Source organism: Musa acuminata, chromosome BXJ1-5 (genome assembly GCF_036884655.1).
Source record: "Musa acuminata AAA Group cultivar baxijiao chromosome BXJ1-5, Cavendish_Baxijiao_AAA, whole genome shotgun sequence".
NCBI lineage: Eukaryota > Viridiplantae > Streptophyta > Magnoliopsida > Zingiberales > Musaceae > Musa > Musa acuminata.
Window position 1 is genome coordinate 42,846,597 of NC_088331.1, and position 17,613 is coordinate 42,864,209.

Below are 17,613 nucleotides of genomic sequence, written 5' to 3' on the forward strand. Positions count from 1 at the left end.
ATATTTTTCTCAATTTATATTGCCTATTGCATGTATTGTGATGTACATAGATTTATGCAATGAGAAACGGATCATCATGAGATCATGATAATAAGACTAATTCATCTTTAAACATAGATCCTAAATAATCCTAATCATAGGTCATTCGAGAGTGATATCGAGATGAGCGGATGACTAATGTGTTGTATACTGATTCATATGATGAAGGCAACTGGTCTCTTAATTGCGCTTATGTGAGAATACTAGGGATACCGCACAAGTATTCAGAATAAGCTCACTAATTGATCCATTCACGGAATACTAGATGATTGATGATACTATATTATGATTCCGTCATCTCCAATATAATTCTAATTAAAAATCTAAATATAACATCAATCATCATTGAGATACCATTGTTTCATAGCACTATGGGATATTTGATAAGTCTCATATTTGAGTTCACATGAACGTCTAGTACATCTTAATACAATGAATGGAAATTTGTTTTTCTGAAAGAAATATCTTGCATCGGCTTGCGAGCAAACTCATCACTGTCTTAATGAAGCAGAGGAAGTCCCTACTCTACGATAGACCATATGCTTGATTTGTCATCTATCTCGCACTTCCGCTCTAGACAGTTCATGCCCTTGTTATTGCACTTGACGTGTGAGGCCAAATGTAAAAGGTCAACCACATTTGAGGAGAAGCCACATTTTTCCGGATAGTCCACTCAAACTAAACGGACATTATACTGCGGGGTATGTCATAAAATTTATTAGTTGAAAATGAGTGGTATGTGTGCTCGACATTAAAACCAAGCTTATGTGAGAATTTGAAGATACATGTAATGTAATGAAAGTATATGATAATGAAAGTATACACTTCTGCCCTCAGACACGAAGTGAGCTGCACCCGGGCCTCTTTGCCACGCCCGCCACCCTCATCGCGCACCGGACTCGATCCTTCTCCTCCCACCGCCCGATCCATCCATAGGCATTCGACAGCAGCACGTAATCCCCATCGTGCCCAGGCTCCGTCTCCGCTATCCTCCTCTTCACCTGCTCCGCCAGCGCAACGTCGCCGTGGCTGACGCACGCACCCAGGAGCGTCCTCCAGATCACCGCGTTGGGTCTCACCGGCATCCCCTCCACGAAGTCGTACGCCTCCCTCACGCGCCCCCCCCTCCCCATCATGTCCACCATGCAACCGTAGTGCTCCATCCGCGGCTCCATCCCGGGCGTCCGCTCCATGCTCCGGAACACTCGCCACCCTTCCTCCAGCAGGCCCCCGTGGCTGCACGCCGTCAGCACCCCGATCAGCGCTACGTGGTCGGGCCGCAGCCCCGCGTCGCCCACCATCCGGTCGAAAGCTCCCAGGGCCTCGGCGCTCCGCCCGTGCGCCGCGTACCCGACGATCATGGCCGTCCACGCCCTCACGCCTCGCTCCCGCTGCGGCATCCCGTCGAACACCCTCGCGGCTCGGTCCATGGACCCGCACCGCGAGTGCATCGTGATCAGCGCCGTGCCCACCTTGGCCGTCAGGGCGAACCCTCGTCGAGCCACGTAGCGGTCCACCCAGGCGGCAAGGTCCGGAGCGCCGAGGTGTGCGACCGCCGTGATCACAGTGATCATGGTAACCTCGTCAGGCGCCGCGTCGGGGGAGCAAGCCTGCATGAGGCGGAAGGCGTCGAGGGCGGTCTCGTCGTGGCCATTGGACGCGAGCGAGGAAATAAGAGCAGACCACGAGACGGCATCCCTCAGGGGCATTTCGACGAAAATCTGGAGAGCGGCGTCGAGGAGAGCGAACCCGCCGTAGAGACGAACAAGGGTGTTGGCAACGTAGAGGTCGGCGGAAAGGCCGTGCTTGACGGCGAGGGCGTGGGCGGCGACGCCCGGGTGGCGACGGGGGTCATCGGCGCAGGAGAAGGGGAGGAGCGAGCAGGCCTTGAGGAGGAGGGGGAACGTGAAGAGGTCCGGGGGGACCGCGGCTGCGCGCATGAGGTTGAAAGCAGCGAGGGCGCCAGAGGGGTCGGCAGCAGAGGCGCGGATGAGCGTGTTGAAAGGGAATGCGGCGGAGTGGCGGAGCAGGGACGGCTGGTGGCGGACGAAGGCAGCTCGGACGTAGGGGAGGGTGGAGGGGTGGTGGACGGAGAGGAGGAGGAGGGAGTGCAGGGCAGTGAGGTCGAGGGTCTTGATGAGGCGGGCGTGGAGCCTGTAGGCTTGGTTCATTTGCTGCAGTCGCCGTGCCTCGCGATATCCTAATAGATTAGATGTTGACATCAAATTTTTGGCAAGAGCAGCCAACACAATATTAAGTAACCAGATGACCATTAAAAACATTACGTTTCACAATGGTATACGATGGCAAGTGTGCGAGGGTGGTGGTGGTGGGGCGAATTAGAACTGATGATGCTTGGGATGTGTTTATGAGTAGCAGGAGATTGAATTCAGGGACGAGATATATACATTTTTTTAGACTGATCACTAGCTGAATCCTTTCTCTTTTTTCCTTTTTTTAGTGCTGATGATACGAGCACTATTTGTATTAGGCACCTTTATTAATATAATTGTGTGTGTGTGTATATATATATATATATATATATATATATATATATATATATATATATATATATATATATATATAGTTATTTAGTTATCAACATTATTATTAGTTATTCAAATTGTTACTCATTTTATTTTTATTTTGCTTATTTTAGTAGTCTATATATTAACTTTTAAGATCTATATTTTTCTTATAGGTTTTAACTTTTGTTTTATATTATATTATTTAAAATTGTTTTTTCTTCTACTTTTTAACTGTATTTTCTTTTCTTTTATTTTCTTCTAATGCCAATTACTTTTTGTCTATAACTTTGTTATATGGAAAAAATAATAATTTTCTTCCATCATAGTTGTTTTTGTTAAGATTTTAATTTATGTTTACATTTATATTATATATGACTAAGTATTTAGGAATGAGAATCCATCCCAAACCTACTTCAAATACGATAAACCTAGTTCAAATAAGTTGAATGGATATGTATATTAATGGATAGAAATTTACTATCATATTTATTGTGTAGTGCCCGAGTCATACGCACATTATATTATAATTAGTATATAAATAAAAATAAAAATAATATATATGTTATCGTCACTTAGTGATATGATTTATAATGCTTATACTTCATAAATATAATAAATGATATACTTATGCTTTCCTCTCTTTTAAAGTTGAAGTATATACTTCCCAAAATATATTATTCATAATATTCTATAAAATTTTATTGAGCATGCATAAACATTAATATCTATTTTAAGCATGTTTTATAGCAATCAAGCATAATCCTTCGGTGCAACTAGATAAAGTGTATTAGTAGACTTGAATATTATGTTAAGTTTTGATAATGAGTATGCATATAGTAACTAGAAGTGATAATTAAATTTTAATTGATCTTAAGTAAATCTCAAGGCGTGAATGAGTTTAACCATGATTAAAATAAAAAAGTTTAAGTTTTAAAAATTATGCATATAGAGGATAATAAGCTAGTTAAATATGAAAGAAGTAATAAAAAATAAAATATAAATATAAATTAAAGAAAAGTGTCATACTAAAAATGTTGAGATATATAAATGAGATTGAAATATGAGTTCAAACTAAAAATATCATTTTTGTCAAACCAAATTAGACTTAATTGAAGTTGCTATAGTCTTATAATTATATTAGTAAAAGAAGATTAAAAAATTAAAATAAAGTCTAATTGGATTGAACTCTATACCTCAAAGTAATCTCTTACTATCTCTAATTTATTTTAGCTTCGTTCTTTTTACCAACTTAATACCTCATGATCATTTCTCTTATTCTTCGATCATTCTCTTATCTTTTCTTATCGAAATTAGGAAATGTCATATCTAAAAAGGGTTAAGGTAAGAAAAACCTAATTTTTCTCTTTCTATACCTAGGATTTTGATTTTACATATTATAAAATGATATTTTCAACTATTTTTTAGCAATCTAGACTTTAAATTTATGTTTAATTTTAGGATATATTTTGTATAAATCTGTTATGATCCTAAGATATTTGGTATGACTTTAATAGATGATCGATGCATAAAATTATGAGTGTCTCAATCTGATGTATTTAAAATCTTTTACTTTTTTAGAAATGAATCTATTCAAATGGAATTGACCCTATAGGATATGATTATATTCTATCCTTTTAATATATTTTAAAATGTTTCATTAGAGTTTTATATGATTTAGAATAAGGTGAATACCACCTTTCTGCATCAAGATGTGACGTTTATAAGTTGAGACAGTCCTAATCCAATTTCAGCATAATAGAATAGGTATTGATAGTTAATTAGAAGGATAGTTTAATCTCCAAATTATTCTATTTTAAACTAAAAATTAGTGTATTTAGTGTTACATGTCTCTTAGTTTTTTTATAAAATTTCATGATAATTCAAGATCATTTAATTAGCTAAAATAGTATAATAAAATTTATTCTTATAATTATGTGAGAGCTTAAGTGATAGTAACTAGTTCATTTGATTACAAAATGAACTATTAAAATATTAGTGGTGGAATTTAGATACATTTTTAGATAAAGTATAGTTTATTTTATTAGGAATTTTATCAAAAATTTTCTATGAATTTTACTATAAATTATTATAAATCAATAATTCGAGAAGTATGATTTTTAATTAAGTCATCTCATGACCCTATTCTCCCAATTTGATAGATGTACCACTTCGTAGTATACTCAATCATTAAGAAACATAATCTTTCATTGATATATTCATATTTGAGTTCAATCAAATAAGTATAATTTTAATTCATTGCAAAATAATGATCATATGCATTATTATATTTATAATATATTTTGAAAAGTATATTTTGAATGATATGATTATCATAAGCTAAATTTGAATGTATATATTTTGTAAGCATAAAAGTATATAAATGATGACGTGCAGTGTGAGGACATGTATTTTCTATGACATGTAGTGAAAGAGAGCATAGATATATTACAACGTGTAATGCATAAATATATATATATTATATTATGTGTAAAAGTATATGTATATATTATGATATATAGTGTGAGAGTACACATATATATTATGATGTATAGTGTGAGAGTGCATGTATATATTACGGTGGTATAAGAATACATATATATATATATATGTTATGATATGAGGTGTAAAAATTTATAAATTTATTATATTTCTTACTTATGTATATAAGTATTTTAAATTATTTTAACATTAAATTTTACCTTTTTATTTTGTATATGTCATGTTGTAGGATTATTCTTGTTAAAAAATTTATAGGATAAGATATTTACCATTAAATATTTTATATACTCATAAAATGTCAACACGAAGCTTAACTTGTTATGCCAAGCCATCTTTTTCAGAGAAAAAAAAATGTTATGTTGATTAATAAAATCACAATGGATAACAAATTTGTTTTAAACATTCTATTTTGTTCTAATAGGAGTCCAAGCATTATCTAAAGCGTATTATTCTTTAACCTCATGCAAGTATCCTACGAGTGATCACCCAAGATTTTATCGAGTATATTTGAGTTGAACTGGAGTTATGGTCCATGCTTGCTCCAACTTATCCGATCTGGATAACACACACATTGGCTCAGGTCAGCCCTCTCTTTCAAGCCTTTTGGTGGACTCGAGGAGGGAGAGATAGTTGAGATTGAAGGGAAATCAAGTTTTCCCTAAAGGTTCCAATATTGAATGCTCGATAATGTTAAATGCCTATACAATAGTATGCCTTTAGTGAGTCAAGTTTGAACTTTTCCTCGTATAGATTTTTTTCACTTGGATTAAAATTCTCGAGTTTCATTAAACCTGTTTTTCTTTTTACAAAATAACTGATACTTTAATATGTAACAATTGAAATACAATGAATCATTTAAGGGATTCATTGATGTGGTCCGTAGACTCGTGAGAAATTTTTTGTTTTGGACGATAGATGTACTCACAGTTTTATTTCGAAGTGAACATATGAACTCCAAAAAATATCTTTTATGATAAAGAAGACTCGATGGACTTATGAGCCATTGGTTCCATAGCGATGAACTAAATGACCTTATTAAGAATGAGTCATCCTGTTCTCCCTACAAAATATTCACAAATACCGTTCTAAGAAGATTTTAGTACATTTCACAACCAAATGTATGCAACGTGGAGAGTCCGAAAATAATTTAATGCAATGGATGTCTTTTAGTCTTGTGTTAGGATTAAGCCCTTAGAAAGTTATAAATTTGATGGTGGTTCTCACAAGTTTTTTAGTCCTACTGTTAGGGTTAGTCCCCTTAGACACTTATAAAATCTTAAACTGATCATGAAAAATAATTGCTACTTTTCTCCATATGGAACATATAGACAATTGTAAAATCTTAAACTGATCATGAAAAATAATTGCTACTTTTCTCCATATGGAGAATATAGACAATTATAAAATCTTAAATTAATCATGAAAAATAATTGATACTTTTCTCTATATGGGGCATATAAACAGTTATAAAATATTAAACTGATCAAGAAAAATAATTACTACTTTTCTCCATATGGGACATATAGACAGCTATAAAATCTTCAACTGATCGTGAAAATTAATTGATATTTTTCTCCATATGGGGGGGCATATAGATAGTTATAAAATCTTAAATTGGTCATGAAAAATAACTGATACTTTTCTCCATATGCATATAGACAATTATAAAATCTTAAACTGATCATAAAAAATAATTGCTGCTTTTCTCCGTATGGTTCTATGGTTACCAAATAGAGAACATTATAATTTAGCCACAATTGCCATTAATACATTGAATCTTACATATATGGTCATGAAATAGACAAAAGATAGTGTTTAACATGCAGTAGCATATTTTGTAACCGGCAACTCTCAGTCATTAATATTCTCACCTTAGTAGAGATCTCAATTGTGTAGCTCATAAACGAACTGTTTTTGGTATATCTCAAAGATTCCCTCTTTTTTGTAATGCAAAAACTCATCAGTAAAAAGTTTACTTTGTTTTCAACAAATAAATAAATAAAGCATGTAGTTCGTTTTCAGTTAAAACTACCTCACCGAAAACAAAAGAGATAGTTAGATAGCCATTAGTACGATCAATAATGAATGACATCATAGTTTTGGCAGAAGCAGCCGGAGAAGATGATCGACTATACTAACCAAACCATCTATTATTTTCTAAGAACACCATGTTAGATCATGGTGGGAAGATAGTTTGAGCACTATACTTGTATAGTTTATTCTTAAAAATATAAATGTTTCCGGAAGAAGTCTATGATACAAACTCTGCTGCTCATCAAATAGGTCATCACTTATAGGAATCATATGTTAACATTTAATTTTGTTGCCTACGTATGTACAATAAAGTGAGTCTAACTAGGTTTTAATATGGTGTCAGTCACATTTAGAAATCGTACCTCGAAATAGTAAAAGAAGAGGTTGATTCAAAGATCTAATGTAAAAAACTTATAACATCAAGACTATAGAGTTTATAAGAAGGGGTTGTAGATCTTAGTTATGGGCATTAACATGTATTCTACAAGTTAATCACGTCAGGATCCGTGATACGTTATAACAATTTTTTTACTTATTATTACTAATATGTTTTCATATTATATATATTATCTAGATGTATATTGTGAAGTTTTTTTATATATGGAATCACATCGAGATAAGATTACAATAATGAGATTGATTCACCTTTAACTACAGACCTTAAATCATTATGGTCATATGTTACTTTAGAAGAACATCGAGATAATCCTAATTGCCCTTGTAAAATTGACTGTCACTCCCGATGACTAGTTATGCTATATCTAGAACTTTCAAACCTATAAGTCTAGTATCAAAGAATGAAGTACTCATACAAGACATCATTGATATATCAAGTTTAAGGACCAGATACATATTTGAAATGACGGAATCATTGTTTGACAATGAGGTTTCATCAATAATATAGCATTTCGTGAGCGGATCAATTAGTGAACTTATTTTCGAATGAGCACCTACATCGTATCCTTAGTATCTCTACACGAGTAACTATAAGACCAGTCGCCTCCATCATATGGATGGATATATAATACATCAATATGTTCGGTTATCTCGATATCCCTATCGAGTAACTTACGACCTAGATTATTTAGAGTTTATGTTTAAAGATGAATCGATCTCATTATCGTGATATCATCATGATCTAATTTTCATTGCATAGATATATAAATATCACAATATATACAATAGATCTATAAGAAAATATCAATAATGATAATAAACAAAAAGATTACGTAACATATCATACGTGTCTTTACTCACGTGATTGACTTATATCTATGACTAACATTAGATATGTTTGATGAAAATTTAAAGAGCCGTTATACTCAACCATAAATTTAACTCAAAATAATATATTTTAAAATTTAATCACCCTAAATTCGTATAAAAATAAAAAATGAGATTAAATATATTGTCATCTTACCTTAATAATTTGAAGAAATTTAGATATATTTAATGAAAATTCAACAAATTATATTCGAGTATTGATTTAACCTAAAAATATCATATTTAAAAATTTATTTAACCTAAAATTATTAAAAAATTAAATATCTTAAAATTATGTATTAATAGTTTTTAAAAGAACTTAGATTGATTTGATGAAAATACCTTTATTACACGAGAGTTATACTCGTTCACTTGATAAAGTTCGAACTGATCCATTATAATCGGATCTTTCTTATCTAAGGTGATCTAATCTGAATAGATCAATTTAAATGTGATGCTTAGATTGAATCGAACCGATCCGTGGATCTGTGGCTTCAAACAATCTAATTAAAAGATATTATCGTAATTAAAAAAAATTCATTAATAAAAATCAATTATGGGAAATAATATGGTAAAAGTTCAATTTGATCAATTACCCAATATAATATATTAATCAACTAACTATATAAACTTCAATTCGGAGGACAGTAGTAGGAAAGGATTAGATATGTAATTTCTCCCTTGTTTTAGGGTATTTCAGTCTGTCGGTCGTCTTCTCGGCATGACCTAACCTTCCCCCTTCTTTGATCTGTCTCCCGCCGTCTCTCCCTCATTTGGTGCCTCGGCACTTTCGTCGCCTCTCTCCGTCTGTTGTCTACTCAGCTTGAGCCACGTACAAGAGTTTCTCCGTTAGGTGTACCATGTTCGGTTAGGCTCTGGATATGCAACCGTATTTTCCTTTTGTCGTAGCATTGGACAAGTTTCCTGGTTTTACCTGACTCTATCGCGGCTAATGTCGGGGCCGTGGAGCGAGGAGGCGGAGGAGGATGCGTCATCGCTGGCAGGGACGACTGACGTTGAGCTGATCAAGCGGGCATGGCGGAACGAGAAGGCCGCCCCCGAGATCCTTCAGTTCGAGGGTCCGCTCGTCCTCCGCGTCCGAGAGCAGATCCAGCTCCTTGTGAGTAACCCTAAGTATTATCTTTCTCTCAGGTTGCTAATCATGAGCATTGCAGATATGCCCATGTCTCGTCCCACAATCTTGCTTGTACAAATTAGCTTTAACACTTAAGGCGTCCAAGTAATATTTACGAGTTGGTTTATAAGACTAGAAAATTTGTTTTTTCTTTCCCTTCTCCTGTTATGTTTGATCATCTGATGGTTTTTGGCCAAGTTCTGATCGGAGTAAAACATTCAGGCAATCTCTGTGCTTTAAGAGCTTTGTCTTACTTTCATTATTTTCATATTCAGTCATTTTGAAGAACATTTTTTAAGAAAACATATTATAAAGAATGGACAGCCAGTAAGAAACATGTTAGTGGTAACCCAAGTGATTTGTCTTCATGTTTCATTTGTTTCATTAACAAAGTGCAACCATATTAGGGCTAAACCTCTGTTATCAAAAAGTATCTATGGTGCAACAATAGATCTTTACTTGCTTCTGTAAAATCGAATTGGCCTTATGCTAGATTTAATATAACAAAGGAAACAAATCTGAATTTGGATAAAATAGTTGTAGCTTCTGTTTGAATGTGGCCTCTCCTAGAGTAGTTTCCAATAGAATCCTTTTGTTTTTGTTATGTTATACAACAAACTTTAGATGACAATTTCGAACAAAAGAAGACATTGGAAAATGCTGCCTACCAGATAATTCAAGTGACTTTGGGCTTTGGACCTGTTCAGACTAGTTCCAGGAAAAAAAGAAAACTGCTCGAGTGAAAAGATGAAAGTTGATCAAAACACACATGTTTCGCCAGGTATCTGTGAAACTCATGGAACTTAATTTTCCAGTCTAGTTCACATAAGAACAAATTGAATTCACCTGAAAACTCTGAATCGTTACTTAGAACAATTAAAATTGAAAGTCTATGGTATACAAGCTGATCCAAGTCTAAAAATGACATTTTGGATCTCAAATTGGAATTTGTAAGAACAACCATCTAATATTATGTGTGCTTTGATTTTATATCACATGCTTGTTCTTCTGTGTTTTCCTATGATTCACAGGGGTAAATAAGGAATTATGTTGAACTATGGTGCTTTATAAATGTATCAGTATACCAAGTTATGTGTCAAAATGTAGTGTGTATATACATATTATTTCTTCTTAGTTTTTGTTTTAATACTATCATGTTTGACTAATTGTTCTCTAGGAAGAGACAGTGGAGGAATCTACGGAGAATGGTTCCAATGATCTAGTTGTTTCTCTTTACCAAATGGATTTAGATCGCACCCTATTTCTTTTGAGATCTTATCTTCGAATCCGTCTACAAAAGGTATTCAAAACCTGCTGTCTTTCTTGGCAGTTATTTGCAAGCTCATAGCCTGGAGGATGCTTTCTTATAAATATAAATTTTATCAGATTGAGAAATATATGATCCACATATCCAAGACTAATCTTTGGAACCGGCTTTCTGAGCAAGAAAAGAAGTTTACAAAAAGGTAGAAAGTAAATTTATGCTATTTCAATTCTCAATTTTTGTCATACGGTCTTGGTGTGCTCTGAATTTTCTGGAGATAATCTGTCCTTTTAAAGGTGCACAGAGATAATGGAGAAGCTTCTTGAGCAGTCTGTGCTAGCAAGATTGCCCTATGGCTACGAGTCCTTTCTGAAACAATCAATATCAAGTGAAGAAGATGATATGGGTATATCGTTTTATCTCCATTGTACTTATCTCTGTAAATTCTTCTACTCTTGCAGCAAGCTTCTTCTTCCTGTTCTGGTTAAGCACTTCAACATGCTTTTGTAGTTTGTATACACTGACTGAGATTATTTGATCTTATTGCTTATAGTTGACTATTGAAACTAGTTGTATGGTGGTTCATAACTTATCTGATCTGAGTCCATTATTACTAGGAGACTACGATATGTTTTTTAAGTACCAGCCCTATAATGATTGTAAGTATCAGTCCCCATTTTAATTATTACCACACCACATCTTTATTTTATCTTACTCTAAATCCCCATACCATTTTGTTTACAAAACCTTTATAATTTAAAATATTTGGAAAAACAGAGCCCTAGAATGATTATAAGTATCAATCCCCATTTTAATTATTACCACACCACATATTTATTTTATCTTACTCCTCAATCCCCATATCATTTTGTTTCAAAAACTTTTTAATTTAAAATATTTGAAAAAACAGAGCTATGATGCTTTTTGTGTGTGTGTGTGTGTGGTTTTTATTCAGCATCCTCTGCAATCAAGGGTAAAAGTCAACAGCTGCTGTTTCCTGTTACTTCTGGTGGAAGAGTAGTGACTTTCTAATCTTGATGGGGGTCCGCCCTAGAGCTCTTGCTGCTGCCTTTCCATTCATCGTCAGGAGATGCTCCTACATTCTGCCTTTAAAAAAGCATAATTAAAAAAGTGAAATGAATGAATATGCAATTAAAACAAATGAAATTAATCAAAACAAATGAAATTAGTGAAATGAATGAATATGAAATTAAAAAAGCATAATTTGTGGACAAATAGGGCCTTAGTTCTTTGTGTCAACCAGCAACACTTTTGAGACCCTATCTGTTAGATATCTAATTGAAAATTGGCTGACATTTTTACTAACTTTAATTTGGACTATCATACCTGGCCCGTTCTAAAATTAGTGATTTTTTTTACTGATATCAGTAAATGTACTTGCAATAGCAATTGCTAGTTCATGGCTAAGTGCAATATCTCATACAATGTTTAAATTCTCAGTTTGGAGCTGATTGATCGGCAGCTGAGTCTGTATGGATTAACCAGCTGACTCACTGTATTGATTGGTGATGTCTAGATCAGAGAGAGAAAGAGGGAGAGTAGATGGAAGGACTAGGAGGAGGAGGAAGAGGGGGAGAATAGGGTAGGAGGAGAAGGGTAGGATGAGGAAGAGAAGGTGAAGGACTGGTACAGGAGGAGGAGGTGGAGGAGGAGAAGGAAGGGGAGTATAAGGAGGTGTGTTGATAGCAGTATGAGGAAAGACGAGGCAGCGACACAGTAGGGAACAAGAGGCAGCAGCAGGTGGCAGAGGAGGGGAGAAAGCGAATAGCATGTGTGAGAGAGAGAGGGAGCACATTTGAGATAAAAAAAAAGAGAATGAGAGCAAGAGAGATTGAGAGAAAGAGGGAAAGGAATAACAAAAAAAAAAAGACATACACACAGCTAACGATTATTAAAAGTAAAAAAAAGGTTACAGTTCATTGTCCGGTACAGTTCAGTATTAGAATGCTTGGTACAATGAGCTTAGCAGGCAGTACAACACATGCTTGACTGAACTAGTTGAAAATGCACAGCTAAGTCCTGAGTGGTTGTTGCCCTAATAAATACAGGCAACTGTAAACCTTGATCTCATATAACCTTGGTGTTTTTCCATGTGACTTTTGATATATTATATTTTGTTTTTGTGCTCACAAAGGAATAACTGATGTCCACCAGCCTTATTTCACTCAGCATTACGAGACATTATAATTTGTTTTAGAATTCATTACTAAAGCTACCATTGATAAACTTGTTTATTGATAGATGTTTTCCTCAGCCCCTTTGACTAATTTATCCTTGATCTAGTTCCCGAGCCCCAGTTAGATACATTTGTCTTCTGCAAGGCAAAGGATGCTGTTGGAGCTTTTCAGCTGGATGACAGGTAACTGCCTTCACTCTGGCATTCACTTTTGATTTTCTTATTTGAGCATGTTGTGCTTATATATACTTAAATTCACTGTAGTGGGGATGAGATTGTGGACTTGGTTGCTGATGACTTGTATGTCATCCGTTATAAATCCATAAAAGGTTTGGTGGAGGCTGGCCAGATTGATCTTGTGTGACTTATTCAAAGGCTAAATATAGGGCAAAGTAATCTGCATCTTCTGAGAGGGGCTGAAGGATGTGGTAAGAGGGTTTACCCTTTTTGTATGTTCAGTGCTGTCTTAAAATTTTCCATGGTAGCCTTCAGTGTGTGTTTCCTGCTTTTGTTGTGGTCATCCTTCGAAGCATGTGCAATAATATAGTTCAATTTCATTTTTGCTTAATTTATGGCTGTTGTCTCCTTTATCCTCTGATCCTTTTCTATTTCTTACAGCAATGCAAATAAGATGAAGTCAAAATATAATGTGGTTACTGTACAATTAACATTCCCATGAAAGGATTGAGAAATTTTGTGATCATAAATCATAGATCATTGAACAGTTAGTGGTTATGTTGTAATTTCAATCTCTATGTATGGAATCATGCTCTTAGTAACTAATGCTTACTAATGAAAGAATGCTTTTCTATATTTTTCTGCCTGTAGGGTACTGTTAGATTGATTGCAGAAAACATCATAAATTATGTGCTTATCATGAGCAACTCATTATCTGACTTCAACATGGTCATTGGTGCAAATAGATGCTGAATCTCGCCTTAAGCAGAATAAACCTAGAAACTTGTCGTATCTTGGTCATGTCTTATCTTTGATAACTTTGTAGATGAAAACCCTTACTACCTATTGATAAGAAAAACTATGAACTCATTCTACTTTTGCTTGAAATTATAAGCTTATTAAGAAAATTGAAAGAAACAAGAGTGCTTAATGCAAAATTATGGTCAGAGATGCCCATATTCCTTTAAGACTTTTAAATACTGGTGTTCTGTAGCCTGTCATGCTTCATTAGATTAGGACATTATTCTGTAATTGTTTTGTTTGATCTACTACTTTGTTTGATTATGATCACAAGAATGTTTTGGTAAGACAATTGTTTTCCATATGATAACACTCATTCAGTAAAAAGATATATTTGTGTGTATATGAACTTTGCAATATGACCTTTTCTTTGATTTATTTTCTTCCTATAACATTGAAGGACTTGTAAACAGAAGGGTTATAAGGGTCTTAAAGGACAGCATTATATGCTGTGTCCTTTAGCATGTGGTGTTTGTTCTAAGGAGTTGATAATGAATTCTCAACACTTGGAAGAAAAGCCAATCTTCTTTAGGTACTATTATCTTACCTGGTTACTTTATCTAAAATTGCGATTCTTAATGGTAATCATGACATGGATAACAGCTTGTCCTTGTTGCTCTTCGCTAGGCTAGAGACATTTTATGCCACAGCATAGCCAGCGATACAGGCTCAGGCATGCACGATTGTCTCCTGTCTGAATAAGCCTGAATGTCTTGGACCTGGACATGTGTACGTTGTTTGAGTTTTAAGCTGGGCTAGGTCAAGTTCATGATTTTAATACCTTTATTTAAATTTTAAACCAAGTGTGATCTTAGCTAAAACTTGGCACCAACACATTGAAAAGCCTAGTTGCACCAAATGGGTTAAAAACAAAGCCTGGTTAGTGTTAAGGTTTTGGTTGTCTTAGCTTATTGACAACAACTTTTGTAGGACACATAGAATACCAATCTGATGGAGGATAGGTTATCTGATTCTGAATTTGACGGAGGATGTAAGCATAGATGTAAAGAAAGTATTTTATAGGATTTGAAGAGAATAAAATATTTTAGATGAGATAAAAGCAAAAAATAGAACTACCAGATCTACATTGGATCAAGGATTAATCGCCATGTATGAAGGTCTTGTAGCTCTGAACATTCCACACATGGACAATAGAATCCCGTCAGAAATAAGATTATGGTCTCACATCACTTGCAAGAAATTACAAGATTTTTGTTTCTTCATTCATTCAGTTTTTCTGTGATCTTCATGGTTTCAATTGTGTTTTTTCACTTCTCCAGGCCTCTAATACAAGTAGAATAGGAAAAATATAAAAATAACAAGGGATGCAATAAAGAAAGTTATATTTCATAGGTGAAGGCATGTCAATCATGAAAAGTAGATAGGTTTCATATTTGTTTTGACAAATGACTTGTTACAATAAGATTTTGATTAATAAACTTTCTTCTTTGTATATCATATAACTTCTTAATGGCAATGGAATCAATTAAATCTAAGTTAAATCATCTTCATTTTTCTTTGGAATGCCCAATAAAGCCCGAGATTTGCATTCTTCGTATTTTTTATTTTCATTTTTGTTTTCTTTGGGCAATTATGGTAATGAACACAAGATCATCATATGACAATTACAACTGCCTTGGGTATGTGCTGGTGGAGAAGCTGCTAATGATGCTACTTCCATTTTCTTTTTGACAGTTACGTCGGCTCTTCCTTTCGTAAACATATGGTCAGGTTGAACTGGCAAGCTAGAAAGAGTTGTCTTAGGGTTATCTTAATTGTTCTCTTTACCTTATGTCGTGCGCTAGTCTGCTCTAAGACTGCTCGTCGCTTCGGTAAGGCTAATGGAACGAGGGGGGCAAAAACTAGGTCAAATTCTTGTTATAAGCAACTTTCACTATACTTGAACTAACGCTTTCATGGAATAACTCACATGAAGTGTCTAACATTTGTAAAAAGACCAATTAAATTGATAAAATATATTCAAGAGAAAATAAATGAAAATGGTGGACCACCTCACTAACAAATGCATTATTTCGTCTTTTAATTTTTGTGCTTATTGTAGAACAAGCGTATCCTGCACGATCATAATTACATGTAAGCTACGTGCGCCGCTAATACAATGTTGGTACATAGTTTGCTTGTTTTGCAAAGCTTCCATCATCTTATCACAGAAAAGTTTAATGAACTCTAAATGTTAGTTATCTGTTGCAGGCATTGTCCGTTGAAAGCATTTGCTGGATTATGGAGTTTTTGTAAGTGTTCCAGGTGACAACTTGTTGGATTATTCAGACATCTGCTTCCTGTCTAAATTAAGGGTGTCGACACTTTGGATGCTACCTTTTAGAAAAATCCTTGTAATATGTCTAATATTCACCTTTAATTTCTTCTCACCTATCTTAACAAACCCGACTTTAGATGCGACCAGTCAATGCAAATAGATAGATTTCACATTTGAAATTCTTATTTAACAATATATCATTGTACTTCCATGATACGCCTGCTGCTGACCAAGATATTGTAATTCAACTACCATTTCTTTAGGACAATTTATCAAACAAAGTTTCTTATAATCGTTTTTCACCAAATAACATTCCTCATGATCGTTTTCATAAATATCAAATTTATCCTCACAAAATCTTTGAACTGGTTTGGGTCAAAACACTAAACCCTCCACATCCTCCCTATCCTCTCACCTTATCCTCCTCAGTCGTCTTCCTTTCCTTTTGTCTCCTCCCATTTTGTCACCCCCTCTGCCTTTTTCTTCTCCTCACTCTCCTTTTCGTTCTCCTGTTCTTAAGTTACTCAGGAAAAACCACTCGTTACATCAAAAAATCCCTTCCTTTCTTTTCCTCCTCTTACAAATAATTTATCCAAAATAAAACTCTCGTTACTAAAAAAAAAAATAACTTCAAATATATTCGTTGACAGAACCTAGTATAAAATATGTTAATTTTTATATAAAAATAATCCTGAGTTTATCATAAATTGAAAAAACTAATATAATTCTTGTTGAAATCATATTCTAGTAGAACTTTAAAAGTTTGAGCTAATTTGATTGAAATTGGTCATATTATAATCGATAGTGAACTAATGAACTAAGATATATTTGTTCGTATAATCTATTTAAAAAATCTTAAATTTAAAAATTAATTATAATAAAATTATTTAAAAATAAAATATTAATAATGTTAGAATGATGAGTTAGTAGATTAGTAAAACTTTGAGATAGTTTGATTGAAGTTGACATTATTGTTTATTCATAGAACCTATCCATCAAATTCCAAAATTTGATAATTAATTATGTTAAAATTCTATAAAAATAAAACAGATACTAATGGTGTTAGTATCATATTCTAGTATGATACTAGAATATGAGATGGTTTGGTAAGAGTTGATCTTGTTACACTCAAGAATAAACTAAAAGCGTCCATAATAACTATATAAAAAAAAATTAAATTTCAATAATTAATTCTCTTAAAATTCTCTAAAAATAGAAAAAAAAATATTACTAATGATGTTTTAATGATGTTCTGGTAGATTGGTGAAAGTTTAAGATGGTTTGGTTGAAGTAGACTCTATTACACTCGAGAATATTTTAAAATACACTCATTTACAAAATTTATCTAAAAAATTTAAATTTTTGATAATTAATTATTCTAAAATCTTCTACAAATAA

The 17,613-nt window shown here is 34.1% G+C and overlaps 2 protein-coding genes across 3 annotated transcripts; one reads left to right on the forward strand and one right to left on the reverse strand.

The window, feature by feature from the left end:
- Positions 1-872: 872 nt before the first annotated feature.
- LOC135673984 (pentatricopeptide repeat-containing protein At1g59720, chloroplastic/mitochondrial-like) lies at positions 873-2,321 on the reverse strand. The gene has a single exon (XM_065183390.1). It carries the CDS (start codon positions 2,319-2,321, stop codon positions 873-875), a length of 1,449 nt encoding a protein of 482 aa, XP_065039462.1.
- Positions 2,322-9,033: 6,712 nt separating this feature from the next.
- On the forward strand, positions 9,034-16,429 carry LOC135674396 (DNA replication complex GINS protein SLD5-like). Of its 2 annotated transcripts, XM_065184203.1 has the most exons (8): positions 9,034-9,483; positions 10,676-10,798; positions 10,885-10,964; positions 11,059-11,168; positions 13,067-13,142; positions 13,224-13,387; positions 14,338-14,469; positions 16,149-16,429. In XM_065184203.1, the coding sequence occupies exons 1-6, from the start codon at positions 9,316-9,318 to the stop codon at positions 13,321-13,323; spliced, it is 657 nt and encodes a 218-aa protein (XP_065040275.1). In that variant the 5' UTR covers positions 9,034-9,315; the 3' UTR covers positions 13,324-13,387; positions 14,338-14,469; positions 16,149-16,429. The 2 variants fall into 2 exon arrangements, with proteins under 2 accessions (XP_065040275.1, XP_065040274.1); XM_065184202.1 differs by lacking the exon at positions 14,338-14,469 and having other exon boundaries at positions 9,035-9,483.
- The last annotated feature ends 1,184 nt before the right edge of the window (positions 16,430-17,613 follow it).